Raw genomic sequence first — 19,833 nt, 5'->3', positions numbered from 1 at the left:
CATTCAAAAACAGTCTTGAATACAAAAAATGTTTCTCCCTGATTTAACTCGGATGAGGAGTAGATGGAGACCAAGAGTAGGGATGGTAGTCAGAAAGGAACTTCTGTTTCATCTGTTATTTCCGTGTGTTTTTTTTTATATTTTATTTATTTATTTTTAGAGACAGGGGAAGGGAGAGAGACAGGGAAGGAGAGAAACTTCGATGTGTGAGAGATACATTGACCGGTTGCCTCTTGCACACCCCAAATGGGGACCTGGCCCACAACCCAGGCCTGTGCATTGACTGGAAAGTGAACTGGCGACCCTTCCGTTCACAGGCCAGCACTCAGTCCACTGAGCCACACCAGCTGGGGCACTTCCATTTTTTTAAAGAATATATTCATGTATTAGGTTTTAAAAATGTAATGGATATATAAGCTATATTAAAAATGCATGATCCGAGTAAACGTTTTACAATTTCTGCTGTCTTCTCTCCTTCTGACATAACTGCATTTGTCCTCCAGTTGCTCACCTGCTGTTATTTACATGTCTACATTGACTATTGTCTAAACATCTTGCAAAGCAGACCACCGTTGTAAAACAAGGTGCAGAGAGCGGGAGGGAGGAGAAAACATAGGACACTTTCAACAACTAATTGTCAGTCATAAGGTTCATAGTTATCACCACAGACACTCAGGACTTGGGAAAGAACAGGTGGATGACAATCACCCAGTAGCCCTGGCCAACAGGTGGTATTTTGTGGCAGTCAATGTAGAAGCCAAGAAGACAGATAACAATCAAAACTGGTTTATTTAGCAAGACCTTAGGCAAACAATTGGAGGAAAACTGAAATCAAGACTGTCTGTTATCTCATCTGCCTAGCTATATTGCAAATAAAGTGGGAACGAAGAAAATTCCAGAGGAGTCTCTCACTGAATCAATCAATATCTCTCTTTCTTTCACACACGCTCACACACACACACTAACACACACACCCCACTATCTCCACTGCCCACTACTAAAGAAAGAGATTCTGTTGATAGGACCACTTGCTTTCACATACAGTGGGCGCTGAGTGAGTAAGCACAAGCTTCACCTTCCAGGAACATAGCATCGTATGGAGCCCACACAGTGATCGTGCATAATAAGCACATTCCTCCCTAGCTAATTCTTACATCAGCCTTGTTATTACCCCCCTCTTAAAGGTGATGACATGGTCTAGCACCATGGTTTCAGACCCTGGACCCTGGACTGGAGTCAGACCTACTTCGGTCTCAGTTTTGCCACTGACAGCATGAACTTTGCCAAGTCCCTCTGCTTCAGTGCCACAGGTCCTCTTTGTAAGATAAGGACAACAACAGTACCAGCCTCATAAGGTCTTTGTGAGGGTTAAATGGGTTAATGTGTGGGAAGTGATTAGCACCGAGCCTGGCATACAATATGCTGACACTGTTGTCATGGTGGTGGTGACAGTGATGACAAAGAAGCTGCAGTGGAAGAAGAAACCAGGGATTACTAAAGGTATGGAACTTGCCCAAGGTCACACAGCTAGTAAGGGGCAGAGCTAGAATTACAATCCCAGCCTGACTCTTTGAGCCTGCCTTTGACCTCTAGACAGTACTGCCTCCCACAGTCCTCAGATACTTCGTGCTAACTTCGCAGCCCGTCAGCCAAGCCTGAGAGCGTCTGAGCCATTCGCCCAGGCTCACAGAGCTCTGCACCAAGATTCAGTAACTCTTATTCCAGTGCTCATTAATTACATGGTAATTAATTCTTCAGATAAACAAAGGTAGCTTACTCATTTATCCAGTAACACTTCTATAGAATTTAGAAATCTAAAAAAACACATAAACACTTTCTAAAGAATTTTAACCAAGGGATAAACATGCTAGAGAACAGATCAACCTTTATAAATCTAAATATTGTCTTAAAAATTTCACTTGAGTGTATCCTAAGTACCCAAAGCCTTGACTATTTCAGATGATTAGCTCCAAACCCAAATTCTGCTTCCCTTACATGAAAAAATCAAAACAAAACAAAGCAAAAAACCAGTAAGGAACAACAAACAAAAACCCTTGCTGAGCCTTTTTTCATTTCCTAAATATCAGCAAAGCACTCTGGGGCTGTGTGGGGCTTTGTTTGTTTTATTAAGGTATAACTGGCATGAAATAAAGCACATTTAAGGCATACCGTTTGATACATTTTGACACATGAAACACACGACCATGAAACCATCACCACCATCAAACAGGGATCATAACCATCACCCCCAAAGGTTCCTGAGGCTCCTCTGCCGCCCACTCTCTGACCCCTGCCTGCCAGCCTCCATCTCCAGGCAACACTGGTCTGTTTTCTGTCACTACAGATCCGTTTGTGTCACCTATAATTTCCATAGAAATGTGCTCCTGTTTGGGTTCTCAGCATAAATCTATGTTGTGAATATCAACAGTTCATTTATTTTTATTGCTGAGTAGGACTTACCATATGGATGTACCACACTTGTTTATCCATTCACCTGTTGGACAGTTTCTGGCGATCACAAATAAAGGTGCATTCATGTTCAACTCTGGTATGTGTGTGGCGGGGGCGGAAGGGGGATCCTTATAAACAAATACAATACAACACAAGAAACACTAACCAAAATGCTTGGGTTCAAAATTATTGTATTTTTTACAATAAGGTAAAAATATCTTGGCCACCTTGGGCAAGTCAATTAGCATCTCTGTCGACATCCATATGCATGATGCCTGGCCCCACCTGGAGTTTGCAGAGAAAAATGAGATAAGAAGCAGAAACCTTTTGGCACTTTCACAAATGAGCTACTGCTTTAAAACAAACAAACAAATAAATTCACTTTATTTTAAAAAGACTAATGTTCTAAGAAATACAATGCAAAATTCAACAATATTTGAGTGGGTATTTTGGAGCTATTGTTTTTTAATTTCTTTTAAATTTATGTTTACTTAAACTCTTAAAAATAATTTCCAAGCCCTGGCTGGAGTAGCTCAGTGGATTGAGCTTGGGCTGCGAACCAAAGCATCGCAGGTTCAATTCCCAGTCAGGGCACATACCTGGATTGCAGGCCACGGCCCCCAGCAACTGCACATTAATGTTTCTCTCTCTCTCTTTCTCCCTCCCTTCCCTCTCTAAAAATAAATAAATTTTAAAAAATCCGACTGTCACAACAACAACAACAATAATAATAATAATAATTTCCCACATGCGTTTTGCTTTTGCCAGCAATGCAAAATTAAATACAGATAGCTATTTTAAAGGCCAAGAAAGAGCCTCACTCTGCATTTTTAATTCACACACAGTGAGGCAAAGTCCTTATCTACAAGGCCCTGCTTGGTGTGCATCTCCCTCCACCCACCGCCTCCTATCACCATCCTCTCCCCTTTGCTGACGAGGCTCAGAGCTCTAAACTGGGGATGCTGAGGATGCTTCCCTCTCAGGGACTTGGCTCTTGCTGTCAGCTGCTGGAGAGAACTTTCCCCAGGAGCCATATGGTACTCTCACTTCCTTCAGGTCTCTGCTCAAAAGCCATCCTGGGCCTTCCTCTCCTGCTCACCCTGTGCAGAATAAAGCCCTCCTGCACGATCACCCCCCACCTCCTCTCCCAGCTGTACTTTTCTCCACGGCACTTATCATTTGCCATTTATGTTCTATATTTGATGATTTGTTATTGTCTATATCCTCCCACTAAAATAAAAGCATTTTAAGAATAAGGATTTTTTTAAAAATCCCATTCTATGTCCCCAACACCTGCGACAGTGGGCCCCTCTCACTCCTGAATTCCACAAATACTCACTGAATAAATTTGTCGATTAAACACTATCTGACTTAAACACTTTCTTTTAGAATTTATTGCAGAAAAGGCTCTTAATTCAAATGCTCATCTCTTGCTTAAATTAAAACACTGAGTTCATGTTAATGTGCTCCTCAGGATGGGTTCTTTTTTCATATTGACAGTTAACTCTGAGCAGCATTACTCACTGAGTGAAAAAAAATCCCCACGAATTTAAAGTCAGGAAAGCTAGGGTTCAATCCTCTGCCCTTCCAAAACTAGCTACACTATGGCGACCAAGTCATAATCACTCCTCACCTCAGGTAACTTCTCTCTAAAATGAGAGAAATTATTATCGCTAAGGACTTTTTGCTCTAAAAATCTGAAACTATATTGCAGTTAATGCAATTTTTAAAAAAATTTTTGTAAGACTTTATTTGAGCCAAGCTGATGACAACTGCTGGGAAGCAAGATCACAAATGTTCACTAGAGCAGGGTTTTTTTTAAAGATTTTATCTATTTATTTTTAGACAGAGAGGAAGGGAGGGAGAAAGAGAGAGAAAGAAACACTGATGTGCAAAAGAAACATGGATCGGTTGCCTCTCACAAGCCCCAGCTGGAGACCTGGCCCGCAACGCAGGCACATGTCCTGACCAGGACACTAACCAGCAACCTTTCCGTTTGCAGGGCGGCACCCAACCCACTGAGCCACACCAGCCAGGGCACTAGTGCCTCTTCTGCATTAAGGTTACCAACTATAAATTAGTTTAGTTTGAGTCTCACCTCCCAAAATGAAAAATGAATAACTGAAGGATTCTACAGAACTATAAAGCCCTGGTGAAAAGGACCATCATCATCCCAGCTGGGTAGGTCGCTTGTTTAGGGTCTCATCCCAATACACCAAGTTTATGGGTTTGATCCTGGGCCAGGGCACATACAAGCAGCAGCCAATAAATGCGTAAGTAAGTGAAACAACAAATCAATGTTTCTCTTTCTTTCCCTTCCTCTCTCTCTGCATGAAGGCATGTGTTTGAGACCAACAGTCCTGGGATTCATGTCCAGACCCACTTCTCTATGAGTAATCTTGAGCAAGTTACATACCTGCTCTGCACTTGACTTGCCTCATCTGTACAATGGGTACAATATTTACAATTGTTACAATGGGTAACAATATGTAGCTAGAAGGATCCTTTTGAGAATTTAAAAGGATGAGGCCTGACACAAAGGATACATTTAATCAAGATTATTACAATTAAATAATTAAATGCAAACACACTCACACAAATACAAATTTAGTCACCACAAAAAATATTCTTAGCCACACATTTCTCCTGATGCTACATAGCCTACATAACATGTGGAAAGAAATGAAAAGAGTTCTTCACAACTGCCAGTCATAAATGTTTATCACCCTTACATGCACATATTGGTTCCTAATAGGTCAGACCAAAAAATTTTTAAGGGTTTTTTTTGTTAATCTATCAGGCTACAGATGTCCTTTTGTTTAAAATCATTCTTCTGAGGAAATAGCTGACAAATTCACTCAACACATTTATACAGTAAACATCTTAGGAAAACCGTCTTAACAACTCGGGTATTTTTCACCACTACTCTTTTTAATCCTAAAAACAAATAAATGACATAGATTCATTTTTTTGATCTGTGAACTTAAGATTAATCTCTAATGAAGAAAGAGCATTTACGCCCCATATCTTCAAATACAACACAGTCAGTTAAGTCAAAAGCTTCCACCATCATAACATATTATCCCTGAGTTTTCAGGCAGATAAGACATCAGACACACCTTGCTTTTTATAGAACAGGCCCAAATGAGACACAATAAAACTACAATTCAGTGTTAGGAATTCCCCACCAACTTGTATCTTCCTTTTTTTTTTTTTTTTGGTGGTCAGACTGTAAAATAAATCAAGAGTTCACAATGAGAATGCTGCAACCTCAACCTCAAATCCAGACACAAAATACAGTGGAACGTTTTCGCATCTCAGGCACGTCCAAATGTCTCAGGCAACGAGATCTGATCACTGCCGCTTCCAGAAGCACAGTAATGGGGTTTAATCCATTTCTATAAATGTCCGTTGTGCTGAAAGCCAAAGTGCATGCAAAACCGCAAAACACAAAAGATTCCTCGCATTCCGTTTATAGCCAGAAGACAGGCCATCCTCTCTGCGCCCTACCCCAGAGTCTTCTTTGCGACGATAAGAATGTCATGACACTCCATGCTACCTACACATCAAAATGTCATTCCACCAAGTGACAAAGTGGAAGGGGGCAGTGTCAGCCTCGGTGGCCTCGATGAAACGATGAAACGAAAGAGCCGGTATTCCCACCTCTGGGCTAAGGGGAAACCAAGTGCAGTCGATGGAAAGTTCCCATCACCCAAGCATATTTGGTTTCCTCCTGCCCCCACAGCAGGGGCACAATTGCTGAGATTTGCTTTTGCACCTGCCAAGGCTCCTAAGCCCGTGCTTCTCCGCGACCCCTGCGCTCACGAAAAGGCCTTCTGGCCTAAAGCGCCCGTGACCCTTCGCGGAGGGCGCACGGAGGCCGCTGTAGCATCCCCCTCGCTGTCCACACCGCCCGCTTCCCTGACAAAGGCCCCATGTCAATCCGAGGCATGACACACAGAAGTTGCTGGATTGCCCACCGCGGACCGGCAGCTGCCACTAACCTCTCCCGTGGGGGGGTTGGGGGGGGTGGGCGTGAATCAACACAGAACTGGGGAAGGAGAGCGGGGAGACAGACATACAACGTTAAAATTAAAATGTCCCCAAAGATGAGCAACCTGGGTGTGCCCTGGAAGTGAGTCCGGGGGTCCGTGGGGGAGGAGAGGGAGGGCAGGGGAGGCAGCAGAGGCTCCTCCAGGGCGTGAAGGCCCAGCGGGGTGAGAGTCTAATAAAATGCCGGGTGTCGGATCGTTCCAAATGAAACCACGGATGAAATCCCCAGAGGGCCTGAGGATGCGAGCAGGGAGGGAGGGAGAAGGACGCGCTGCAGACCCGCAGGTCCCCCACCTGCCTGCCGCGCGCCCACACACACCTGCCCCGGCAGCTCTCGGGGCCTCCGGGCTGGGGTGGGAGAGCCCAAACCCCGGAGGTGCGGGGCTGATGGGCTGACGGCGGAAACCAGGGGGGCAACCTCGCTCACCTCCAGGTCGGTGTCGGCGGCCTCCGGGGCCCCGAGGATCTCACTAGGCAGCTCGGCCAGGTCGGTGACGCGGATCAGCCCGTCATGCAGAAAGATGGTCTCTTCTTTCACTGAGAGCCACTGCGCCGAGTCCGCGGCAGCCGCCGCAGCAGCTGCCGCGGCCGCCGACGAGCCCATGGCCCCGGCTGAGGGGCTGACGGAGAGGCGCAGCCGCCCGGCCCGGGGAGTCGCGAGCAGGAGTCACCGCGATTACCAGTCCATGGCAGCAGCAGCCGCGCCCGCCTGCAACGCCCCGCTTGCCGCCTCGCCCGTGCAGCTCCGCCCTAGGCGGTCCGAGCCGCCATCCCCCCACCCCCCCGGCCCCGGAGACCCCGGCCCCGCAGCCACCGCCACTGCCACCGCCGCCGCCCTGAGGAGCAGGATCCGCCTCCGGCGCTCGGCAGCCAACTGTCAGTGAGACGCCATGTTGGGGGCGGGGGCTCCCGGCATGCCCCGCGGAGCGGACAATGCCGGCCCCGCCCACCGATGGCCCCGCCCACAGCCTGACAGTCCCGGGAACTGGGTCTGCGGGACCTCCACGTCGCCTTTCAATTCATTTTACCCTCGGATGGCCCTTCCCCTCCCCTTCTTTCCCTAGCCATTTGAGGACGCCCTGGGTCTACAGTTCACCTGGGAAAGAGGCCACCACCTCCTCTCCTTCCCGTACTCAGGTGTGCACCCCTTGCTCAGACAAGAGCCCCGACCCTGGGCAGAGCATGGAGGTTCACTCCCTGCTTTCACGTTCAAATGTGATATATGAAAAAACATATGGCACAGAGTAGGCGCTGCAAACTTGTTCATATTGGTAGAACCTCTCAGTAGATACTTCATAGTAACTGAAAAGTCTAGTACCTAATAAGCACTCAAAACAGTGAAAACACCAGTCACAATGCTTGGTGCCTACTGTCTGGCACTTACTAAATGATCCCTGAATGGAAGTTAAAACTATCGTTATATTTTATCGACATTCAACACGGATTGACATACACCTTAAAAATATGCACACCATCCTGTTTTTATTAAAGCAGGAAAGAACTGTATGTGTTGAGAAAAATGTGTGGGAGAAAACATAACAAATTGTTAATGTGAGTAGCCAAACAGAGGGGACTGGTCTAAAATGGTTGAAATGAGAATGTTATCTTTATATTGCTTTTAGACTTACAAAAAATAAAGCACTCCTTTGTATCAAAGGACTTGAAAATGTGTGTCCACAAAAAACCTGAACATGGATGTTTATAGCAGCTTTATTCATAATGGCCAAAACTTGGAAGTAACCAAGATGTCCTTCAGTAGATTAATGGATAAATAAACTCTAACGCATCCAGACAGTGGGATATTATTTGGCACTGAAAAGAGATGACTTGAGGAATCTTAAATGCATATTACTAAGAGAAAAAAGCCCATTTGAAAGCATACATACTTCATGATTTCAACTATATGACATTCTGTAAAAGTCAAAACTATGGAGACAATAAAAAAGATCACTGGTAGAGTACTGAAGATCTTTAGGGTAGTGAAAGTACACTGTATGTTACCTTAATGGCGGACGCATGCCATTATACATTTGTCCAAACCCACAAAGATACAACAGCAAGACTGAAACCTTATGGAAACAATGGCCTTTGGGCCATAATGTGTCAGTGTAGGTTCATCCACTGTAACAAATGTACCACTCTCGTGCCAGATGTTAATAATTGGGAAGACTACGCACGTGTGGGAGCAGTGGATACATGGGAAATATCTGTACCTGCCTCTCAATTTTGCTGTGAACCTAAAACTGCTCTCAAAAATAAAAAATTAAAAAATAATACATGATAAATGAATCAGAAGAACATTAAGGTACCTACCTCTTGATCCAGCAATTCAATTTTGAGGGAGTTGTCCAAAGGAAATAATTAGATCCATAGCCATACACACACACACACACACACACACACACACACACACATTCAGGGGTGTTCAGCTTAGTATTGTTCATAAGAAGGAAAATTATAATCAGGAAAAATATCCAACAATATGAGATTGGTTAACTATAATAATGGTATATCCATGATATGGAATATTATGAAGCCATTTAAAATAACATTTATGAAGAATATTGACATGAGTGAATGTCCATGATATATTGATAATGGAAAAAAATCTAGCCAAAACAGTGAGGATATTTTGAAATTGAATTGTATTTATAGTATGATTGCATTTTTCAAATTACATGCATGTATGAACATAGGTGTAGAATAAAAGTCTGGGACGGTATTACGCCTGATAACATTTGGGTGACTCTCAGCAGTGCATTTACAAGCAGCTGGGGAATGTGTGGGGCTGTTTTTTTGTTGTTTGTTTTTTTGCTTTGGATGTTTTCTTAGGTGCCCAAGTTTTCTTTCTAGAACATGCATACTTTTGAAAAAAGTAAAAATAAAAAATAAAAGCTATTGAGCACCTAAGAGTGAAGGTGTATTCATTCATTTATCTGTCATAACACCCTTCAGAGTTTTCATTAATAGCCCCATTTTACAAGGCTAATAATTAAGTGACTTGCATCAACTTAGGGATTGGCAGGATGGACACTTGAACCCATCCATAGCTGGCTCCATCCTGCACTGCCTCCCTCCCAAATAAATAATTCGTATACATTGTACTGTTGCAACAATCTCATGCTCCTTACAATGATTAATTTCATTTCCATGATATTTAGTCAAGCATTTTTAAGCCCCTAGTAGATCTAAATAAATAACCATCTTGTGCAGCTCAGAGACAAATTCTCCTGATTTTACTGTTTATATTTCAAGATCAGGAGTCAAGATGTCCAGGAACTATTGTCCTTCAGCCCTGTTAGTGAAAACAGCACATATCCAGGACTGAAAGTCTTTGTACTGCATAATGAGTAGTTATTTAATATTTTAGCAACAGTAATTAATTAGTCATAGGACCACATGGCTGCCACCGTACCATGATGAGGCTGCTGATGAATTAATATTTATAGAACCCCCTCTGGAAAGAAACCATTTACTGGGAATTTCTAGAATGGATCAGCAAGACAAAGAAAGTTCCTGGTTAAAAGAACTTGGTGCTGGAAGCCTGGAGGCAGAGAATCTAAATTTAGTCAAGACAAGACACATACACACACTCACAACCACACACCATGCACACAGAAAAACATCCATTCATAGACTCAGAAAGTGTTCTGGTTTATGACTCCTTCTCTTTGGAATTGTCCTTTCCATGCTTCCATTTGAGAATGAGGTGTCAAAATGGGAAAAGGAACAAGAAAAGGTGCTGGCAACTTTAACTTGGAAGTAAAGAAACCCGAGAAAGCAGGGTGGATAGCTCTTAGGAGGTAGGACTCAGTTTCCCCTGGGAGGCATCACCCCAAGAGGGAGCAAGCTTGTTGATGGAGACCATCTCCCTGCTGCCCCGAAGGGGCCCCTCTGGGATTTGCAATATCTCTCCCTTCTGTGGGCTTTTCTGCACCAGCTGACTGTCTAAAATGAGTCTGTAATCCTTACCAGGCTCAGGAAAATGCGAGTGTGGCATGAAGATAAGTAGCCCTTGATAAGCCTAATAGAGCTCGAAATAGCTTAGAAAAAAAAAAAGCAGCCATGTTAATTTTTAAGGTCTTTCAAAACACAAAGAAAACACACACACACACACACACACACACACGGGCAGAATCCGTGGGGGAGATTGATTATTTCCATCTCACTAATCACTATCTCAAAGAGGAAACATACACCTACTCAAAATCTTTTTTCCAAGGGACATGGTAAGTCCTGTTCTTTTTTGTTTGTTTTCCAAATATTCTCTCAGCTCATGGGTGGATCTACTAGGCTGAGGCAGCAGGAAAAAGAAATCCAATGAAAGATATTTGAAAACGAAGAGGGAGAAAATCTCCTTGGAGCCTTTGAATTACCGTAGCTAAGGGACAAACCTCCACATTGATGAAAAGCCGCATTAAGAGCAGCTCTCTTCAGAGAAACCAGCATGCTGGTGCCCCGAGGATGCCATGTTCTCCTGCGCCCCTCTGTGGGCATTAAGGGGGCTTGCTGCACCAGAATTTTCAATTTGAAGTTGTAAATTTGCAAAAACTGCCAGGCTGTGAAAACAGATTAGGAACCAGTAGCCCCCGCAAAAGAAAAGTGGGCAAAAGACACGATCACAGAGCTTGCACCCGAGGAAAAGCAAACACTGTTTTCATCCATTCAACATTTACTTTGCCTGATTTGTGCAAGCTAGGTTCGTAGGAGACAGGTAGCTTCCCTGTCTCAGGAAGCTTAGGATGGGAAGCGATTTGATACAAGTGATTCCAAAGGGGATGAGATGTCCTGCAACCTGGTCTGAAAAGTGGGGAAGTGTCCCTGAGGACGTCGCATTGAATGCTGGGAACTGATGTGTATGAGTTAGCTAAATAAACAAGAGGGTGGTGGGGGAAATTTAGTAACCCAAAGAAAAGCACTTGCATGAAATGCAGTGTGTGTGGTGCTCGAATCATGGTCTGCCCGGGCGGGTTGGGGTCTCAGTTCCTTTGTGTGCCACCTCGGAAAAGTCATTTGAACCCAGGATGGCAAAGCTCTGGGGTAAACACAAATCAGCATGGTCTTCTCAGTAAGGCACTTTGGCTACGCCTGTGCAGAAGTCATACAAGGACCATGCCTTCTGATCCATTATTCCACTTCTAGAAACTTACCTGTGGAAATCTTTCATCCAACAAGGAGTTAAGTTCCTCCTCTCTGCTAGGCCCTTAAGCTAAGTCATAGCTCCTATCCTCAAGAAGCTGAAACTCTAATGGGTGAGAAGACAAGTAATCGGGACATTATGCTGCAGGAAGCACGTCTGATGTGGAAGTTCAGGGCAGAGGTACCTGATCCGTATTTGGGGGGCCAGGAGCTCTAGGGAGGTTTTAACTGGAGATTTCACCTACAAGAGGACATTTGGCGCGGCCTGAAGATGACTTTTACCATCATGATGGGAGTTTGGGTGCTACGGGCCTTAATGGGTAGAGGCCACAGACGCTGTTAAACATTCTACAATGCACAGAACAGAAACCCCACCCCCCCAACAAAAACTGTCCAGCTCCAAATGTCAATAGAGCTAACCCAAAGGGATGGTTGTAGTCAGGTGGGGGAAAGGAATATCCTACTGCAATGGCCAGAACATAAAAAAGACAAACATGAGGGTGTAACGTACAGTATGGTGACTGTAATTTATTCTCACTGAAGAGGAATGAAAACTATGTCCACACAAAAACCCGTATGCAATTCAGTTGCTTTATTAACACTCTCCAATAACTGTAAAAAACACAAGCGTCTTTCAATGGCTCAATTTTAAAGTAGTGGTACATTTGATACAGCCGAATACTGACAAAAAGACCTACTGAACCATGAACATGAATCTCAAAGATGTAGTAAGATTTAGCATGTTGCATGACGCTCTGAAAAAGGAAAAACTACAGGGACGGAAATTCTATCAGTGGTCGCCTGGAGTGGGAGCTGACTTTAAAAAATGAAAAACAGTCCTTGCTGGTGTGGCTTGGTGAACTGAGTGAGGGCCTGTGAACCAAAGGGCTGCTGGTTCGATTCCCAGTCAGGGCACATGCCTGGGTTGCGGGCCAGGTCCCCAGTTGGGGACGAGAGAGAGGCAACCACACACTGATGTGTCTCCCTTTCTCCCACCCTTCCCCTGTCTAAAAAACAAAAATAAAATCTTAAAGAAAAAGAGAAAAATAAGATCCAAAACAAGCCGAGCCATTTTTCACCTCTATTAGCAAAAACGTAGAGTTCAGGGAACCCGGAGAAACAGGCACCCTCTCACGAGTGCGAAATGGTACAGCCCCTGTAGAGCAAGTTGGCATTTTGACAAAAATTCAAATGTATAAATCTTCTAATTCACCAAAAATCATTCTTACCTACTTGGCTCTCTGTATGCATACTTACTACTATGTACTACAACACTGTATATAATTACAAAGGACAGAAACCCAAATATCCTAGAAGGCCATGCAATAGTCCTTATCCACGGTTTTGTCTTCCATGGTTTCAGTTACCCAGTTCATCAATACCTCATACATGAGAAATCCCAGAAATTAACAATTGGTTTTAAATCGTGCACAACCCTAAATTGAGAGATACAATCTCTGGCACTCCCTGGGGATATGGATTACCACCCTGCTATGCTAGCCAGCCGGTTAGTCCACAAAAACCCTTGAATTGACGAGAATCCCCAACCACGGACATTGTCATGGCTCAGTGACCCGGGATCGCTCAGATCAACGGTCCCCCCGAGTTACTGTCAGGTCAGCAGCCTAACACTGCCACACTGCCTACTTCATCTCAGCACATGGGTGTCCTGTCATCTCTTATCACAAGAGGAAATACAGTATTGTGAGACCACATTCACGTAACTTCCACTACAGCGTGTAATTGTCCCATCATTAACCTTATTACATCCAATGTATAAGCCACCACGGGTATGTATGTACATATGAAAAGACAGTCAGTAGATACAGGGTTTGGTACTAGCCGCGGTTTTAGACACCCACTACAGCTCTTGGACCACATCCCCCAAGAACGAAGGGGGACTGCTGTACAATGTAGCAGTAAAGACGGCCCCTTTTCATGCAGTGATCAAAAAATATCATCTATAGATCTGTAACAGTATGTACAGTATAATAGGTTTTTGGTTTAAAAAGGGAGGGTACATGACTATACTCATTTGCTCTGTATGCTTTAATAAAGTAACGGCAAAGATGCGGGGCGTGTGGCTGAGAAGCAGAGAGGGGAGAAATGGCCATCATATTACTGAATGGGATGACAGTCTGTGACCTGGAGACCACACCTCTCATCCTCACACCTTTTTGTCACTAACTTGTTCAGTGACGACCGAGGAAATGCGTTTTATAGTGGTGGGTGCTGGGTGGAAAAGCTGAGACGCCAGACCCTAAGGAAGCTTAGAACGTGGATCCAAAGCGGATGTAGTTCACTGCAGCTGTTTCTACCCCAGTAACCCCATTCCTCTTAGCAGAGGCTAACACCCCACTAAATTGCCTGAGTCAAACCACATAACCAGGGAGACAAGGGGAAGAAAAAAAGACACGAAGGAAACAGACCAGTTATTTAATTAGGTTTTTCAAAAGAAATTCAGAACTTCATCTTGTGAGGATAGAGGCCATTTGTGAGAGCAAACACCGAGCGGAGGTAGCCCTGGAGCTGGGGGATAGCTTTGATTTTTGGCAGAATTTGCGAGTCCACGGCTTTCTGATCGAGCCTGCGCTGCTCCGTAACCTCGTATTTCTGAAGAAAGAGAAAAGAATTTAACCTTATTAACCTCATAAGGAGTCGCGTCGAGTATTCAACCTCAGGTACATCACTTTCCTTGGAGAGCTGTAAAACACAACCTATTTTTAATGTAACAAGACCAGCTCTGACCCTTTTGTTTACTGTAGTAACCCATCTAAGATAAATAACAATGATTTCCCAACAAAAATGTACAATGATTCAGAGCTCTGTCAAAGCTGCTCAGGATTCTGAGTTGAGCTCCCATTTGCCATTAAGAACTGTTATTAGCAGAATCTCGAACAATATCATTCCGCAGATAATCCTCATTATTTACAACTTTGTTTTTCTTTTCTTTTCTTTTTTTGTTTAACAACTTAACCTTGTTTATTTTCACTCCCAAACTGGGGAGGCAGGGCTGTGGGGGCAAGGGCAGAAACAGCAGCTCACCTCTTTCTCGGTGTCGAAGATCTCCCCCTCCTGGTGTCTGGGCTTGCGCAGCTTCTTCTTCTTGAAGTAGGCATCAGTGAGATGCTTGGGGATTTTCACACCACTGAGGTCGAGTTTAGTGGAGGTGGCGATGACAAATTTCTGGTGTGTTCTACGCAGAGGAACTCGATTATAGGACAGAGGTCCTAAGGGGGAAAACGTTAATATAATGAGGAAAAGGGGAAGCAAAGGTATAAGCACTGACTTGGGTGTAATCAGGTGAGCTGAATTTCTAACTTTTCTCGGGATTTGAAGAAACCCCAAACTGCTCTTTCTGTTGCCAGCATCAAGACTTTGTCGTTCTTTCTCTTCGGCGAGGCGGCTGAGCAGCGTCCTCAGCAGACGCCGAGATGCAGATCTTGGTGAAGACCCTGACCGGCAAGACCATCACCCCCAAAGTTGAGCCCAGTGACACTAGTGAAAACGTCAACGCTGAAATCCACGACAAGGAGGGCACTGCCCCTGACCAGCGGCATCTGATTTTTGCCAGCAAACAGCCGCAGGATAGCTGCACTCTCAGAGTACAACATTCAGAAAGAGGCACCCTGCACTTGGTGCTTTGTCTGCGTCGTGGCACCGGAGAGTCCTCCTCCCTCTGACAGCTCACCCAGAAGTACAACTGTGACAAGATGATCTGCCACCAGTGGTACACCTGCCTGCACCTCTCCGCTGTCAACTGCTGCAAGAAGTGCAGCCACACCAACAACCTGTGCCCCAAGAAGGTTAAATAAGGCCCCTCCACTTCCTTGGGCTCGCAGGTTGTCTGAACCCCATGAGCCTGGGGTCTCAGTAAAGGTTCCCTTACCCGTTCAGGAACTCCATTCTAGTGCCCAGTGGCAGACTAATTGCAAAGTCTAGACAAAATCCATTCTTTGAGGCTAGTAGCCAACCATTCTGCATTTTAGATGACAGTTGATATGTTGCCACATAAAATTTCAGTACCTTAGGTACTGAAATTAGAACTCGTGTATATAAGGCAACAAAATGGGGCTCAGAATCTCATAGTATTAAAAATTCCCATGCAGCTGGAAGCAAAAGTGTATACTGTAAGCATTTGAAAAGACAAGTTTCAGAGAACATAAAATCAAGGATTTTCTTACCAGTGACAAGTAGCAAGCCACTGCCCAGCTGCTTCAGGAAAATCACCCTCTGTAAATTAAACAGAAATGCCAAAAGTTTCTGCAATTAGGAACTGACATCTGAATTAATCAACCCACAGGTCCCAATTTGGTAAAGGAAATCTTTACATATGTACTTGAGCATCAATCCTGGACTCGACGACACCAAACTGTGAACAGGTGACACTAGGATGTGAGCGGTACTGCTGTGCGCTTGTTCTCTTTTTAATAATGAGTAGCCACTACCTTTGACAACTAAAAAATTAACATCCTTTAACTCAGCAAGTCCATCCCTGCAAGTCAAACTAAGGGAAGTAACTCACATACATAAAAATTTTTGGATACAGGGGCATCGGATTCATCTGTCACAGGAATATTACCAACAGCAGGAAGTGGTAATAAACTAGTGTGTAGTATAATGGGCAAAACACGCTGTGCTAGTTACTGGGTGTTGGTGTCAGCACGGCAAGGAAACCCTACCCAGAAGGCACTCCCTCGGATCACGCACGCCAGGCGCCGCTCAGCTCACCTTGCCCCTGTGGCGCCCAGTGAGGATGATCAGGATGGTCCCGGGGGTGATGCTGGCCCGCAGTTTTCTCTTGTGCTGACTGAAGGGCTTCTTGCCGTGGCTCAGCAGCTTTCTAGGCACGTCTTCAGTGGGATAGTATCTAGGCTGGCGAGAGTCCACAGGCCCAACTTTGTTTAAATAAGCTAATTAGGTTTGTAGAGCCGAGTATCAATGAAACCTTTGCCACAACCCTTTTACTTATTTGAAATGCTTTATTTACTGTTGCATTTTCATTTCTAAGTAAAATTTTAATTGGGGAAACGCCAACACTTTTTTATCCTTTACATACAAGGTGGAATGCATTTTATTGAAGGAGCTGGGTGTTCAAGCAAAGACATAAACAAGCAAGTTACACTGGTGAAAGTGGGATTAAACCAAGCTTTGGAGATCACACGGCAAACTATCATTATACCGTCGTGGAACACTGATTCGCAAGCCCTTCTGTCTTCCCCAGAATCCTGCGTGTTACAAAGGAGGCAGGGCTTGTTTTCTGACTTAAGTGAAGTGTGTTCACATCTGTCACATGAACACAATTCCTCCCATTTTATCCTCAAAGGAAAACAAACTGTACAAAACCAGAGAGTTTAGACCAGGACTGCCAGTTCAATTATAAAAACAGGACCCCATGCAAAGACTACCAAGATATGACCAGTAACTCACAGTAACCTGTCTGTAACTATACTGCATCACGTTAGTGGACAGTTCTGCTTTGCTCACAAACATTAAGACCTGATAGTAAAACCACTTCACAAACGCTGCTGACTAGGAATCCAAGCATCACTTTCCCTCCCTCCTGGGGCAGTAACTGTCAACTGTGAAGAGTGTTAGTGAATCTGGGGATACTTCCATAATGGAAGTTCCTCCACAGGCTGGGCAGCATCCTAGGCTCTATGCATTATTTAATTCTCACAACCACCCCGTGCAACAGACCTTTGTTTTACCAGCAAAGAAACAAAAGCACAGAAAAGTAACTCTACTTTACATCAAACAGTGAGTGATAAAGCCAAATTGGAAAACCCGGAACCCATTTCCCTTCATTAGCCATTTTCTGTTAAACAAACTTCTAAAACCCAAGCATACACACACGCACACCCCTCTAACAGTATTCAAGCTTCCACCAATCAACCAATTCAGTGCCCTCCAAGACTCACCATTTTACGAAGTTTAACCACCCGAGTACCACCATTCTTGTCGCCACCAACTGGCTTAGTGACGGTAGCCATAACTTTCTCCTTCTTTTTCTTTTCAACCTGTCAGGACACAAATGCGATATAGCGTCAGAGGCAGACGAAAACCTTAAGGTTAAAAGATAAGGTGATGCTCAGCGGTTCCTCTCATCCCTTACCCTGGATTTAGCTGCGGAGTATTTCCTCTTGTACATGGCTTTTCGGGAATACATGGCTGACCGGGAATACCTGCCAATCCCTCGGACCAGGACAGGGTTTCGGCTGCAGTGGGGCTTCCCCTTCTTAGGCGTCTTAGCCTTGAGGTTCCCCTTCTTAACCTTGCCGCCAGCATCAGCCTTCTTGGCTTGGGGCTTCTTCTCCTTAGTATCCGGCTTCTCGGTCTTTTCACCCGCCATCTATCGATACGTATATTTAAAGGAAAGCATTTACCAATGATTGCATGACAAGGCACTATCCAAGCGGTACAAGGACAGGTTCCCAGACAAACCCTTCCTCCCCGAGTAGCCACATCCTTTGCAGCCCCCCCCCTGTAAGATACAGGCCTCCCTGGAACAAGTGCACCCACCTCGGAATAGTTCATTTGGTGGCTGTCTTCCCAACACACTATAAAGTTCCTTAAGATGTTAAGCTATCTTACACTTTTTAGGTGCTTGCTACATATTTAGTGGTCAAAAGTTCCTATTCCATTATTCCTGTTTTGGGAACTATGAATCTTAAAACACGGAGCCTTAGAAAACCTCCACAACTAGACAGCAACGAGGCAGTAATTTGGAACTATTTAATTCCAGGGCTTTTGCTTTTTTCACCCTACCTATTGTCTCATTCAAAATTCAGCTTAGGAGGCGAACACATATACATAATTCGTCCAAACTCTGGACAGACTGAAAAAAGCCCCAAGCCCAGGAGGCGACTTCCGGTCGCGGACGTGGGGAGATGGCAAAGCTAGCACTGGGCCTTGGTGCCAAATCCCAACGTGGCTGAGACAAGCTCCGCGGCGTCTTTAGGAAGCTGGACCCAGGATTTCGGAGCTCGCGCGCCGTGGCCCTAGTCCCTGCAGACCCATTGGCCTGCTACGGATTCCCAGAAAGGCCTCGTTCCCCAAGCCCCGGAGAGTGGCAAATAGCTGGAGACCGGAGCGTCCACCGCAACCCATTTCACCCTCTTCATGCGCCACCGCAAACCCTAGCGAGACAAATGAAGCGCCGGGGAGGCCTCTCAGTTGGCCCCGCGCATGCCTGACCCTTGCAGGTGTCCACTTGATACCCTCCTGGTTCGGATGGCCAAGGATTGGGGACCCGAAGTTGAGTATTGCTGAAGAGTGACGCCATTCTTACCTTGCAAGATGGGAAAAAGAACTAAGGCACTGGCTTCCGGTGTATAAGGAAGCACGGAGCCGGTCGAGCCTCACTTCCTTCCTGGCCCAGGACATCATGGGAAATGTAGTTTTTCTTCCTTCGAAAGAACTAGACTAAAGAGCAGGGATTTTCAACCTCTTTCATCTAATGGCACACATAAATTATTAAAATTCTGTGGCACACCCCCAAAAATATATTTTTCTGATCTGAAAATATTAGGTATAATTTTTAAAATGATGCCCTGGCTGGGGTGGCTCACTGGATTGAGCCCTGGCCACAATCCACCCAGAAGGTCGCTGGTTGGATTCCCAGTCAGGGCACAGGCCTGGGTGGCGGGCCAGGTCAGGTCCCCAGTAGGGGGCGAGCGAGAGGCAACCAAACATTGATGTTTTCTTCTTTCCCTCCCTTCCCTCTCTCTAAAAATAAAATCATTTTATTGTATTTTCTTGAAGATTTTTATTTATTTATTTTTAGAGAGAGGGGAAGGGAAGGAGACAGAGGAAGAGACATATTGGTCGGTTTCCTCTGGCAGGTATGCCCCCAACTAGAGACCTGGCCTGCAACCCAGGCATGTGCCCTGACCAGGGGAAAAAACCCATGACCCTTCGTGTTCAAAGGTCGGCACTCAATCCACTGTGCCTGCCAGCCAGGGGCCAAAAATAGATATAATTTTTATTAATTCACAGTGGAGGGCTATTGTGTTGGCTGTTGTCATTTTTATTTTATTTGACAATCTAAAGGAAAAGAGGTCAGGGCCCCAACTAAATGATCAAGTATTGCATGTTTGAAAAATTCTTGGGGCACATGTGTGTACCTCACCAGTTGAACATTGATGCTATAGAGAGCTGTTTTTCCTAATAAGAGGCAAAAGTGAAGAA

At 44.8% G+C, this 19,833-nt stretch overlaps 2 protein-coding genes and 1 pseudogene across 8 annotated transcripts in view; 1 reads left to right on the top strand and 2 right to left on the bottom strand.

Annotated features, from left to right (window-relative positions):
* HECTD4 (HECT domain E3 ubiquitin protein ligase 4) overlaps positions 1-7,295 on the bottom strand; it is a 157,120-nt gene extending 149,825 nt beyond the window's left edge. For all 7 annotated transcript variants that reach the window (XM_045844468.1, XM_045844502.1, XM_045844478.1 and 4 more), the window contains exon 1: positions 6,932-7,295. In XM_045844468.1, the coding sequence (XP_045700424.1) occupies positions 6,932-7,108 (177 nt within the window). In that variant the 5' untranslated portion in view covers positions 7,109-7,295. The remainder of the gene's footprint in view (positions 1-6,931) is intronic.
* A 6,770-nt stretch (positions 7,296-14,065) lies between these two features.
* Positions 14,066-18,016, bottom strand: RPL6 (ribosomal protein L6). Its single transcript, XM_045844785.1, has 6 exons — positions 17,759-18,016; positions 17,565-17,663; positions 16,375-16,518; positions 15,828-15,876; positions 14,689-14,873; positions 14,066-14,256 (listed from the first exon to the last, which is right to left on the bottom strand). Exons 1-6 carry the CDS (start codon positions 17,993-17,995, stop codon positions 14,104-14,106), a joined length of 867 nt encoding a protein of 288 aa, XP_045700741.1. The 5' UTR covers positions 17,996-18,016; the 3' UTR covers positions 14,066-14,103.
* Positions 14,887-15,807, top strand: LOC123822708 (annotated as a pseudogene).
* Positions 18,017-19,833: the final 1,817 nt, after the last annotated feature.

This window comes from Phyllostomus hastatus, unplaced genomic scaffold (assembly GCF_019186645.2).
Source record: "Phyllostomus hastatus isolate PE091 unplaced genomic scaffold, TTU_PhHast_1.1 phas_contig_1162, whole genome shotgun sequence".
NCBI classification, from domain to species: Eukaryota; Metazoa; Chordata; class Mammalia; order Chiroptera; family Phyllostomidae; genus Phyllostomus; species Phyllostomus hastatus.
This window is presented reverse-complemented; position numbering and strand designations above follow the sequence as displayed.

What these genes read in the sequence shown, in the direction of transcription:
- RPL6 (XM_045844785.1), bottom strand. Translation starts at nt 17,995, where the DNA reads ATGGCGGGTGAAAAGACCGAGAAGCCGGATACTAAGGAGAAGAAGCCC. An exon ending in ACTCCGCAGCTAAATCCAGG is followed by an intron (nt 17,664 to 17,758) that starts GTAAGGGATGAG and finishes GTGTCCTGACAG; the next exon opens with GTTGAAAAGAAAAAGAAGGA. An exon ending in CTGGGCGCCACAGGGGCAAG is followed by an intron (nt 15,877 to 16,374) that starts GTGAGCTGAGCG and finishes TTTAATTTACAG; the next exon opens with AGGGTGATTTTCCTGAAGCA.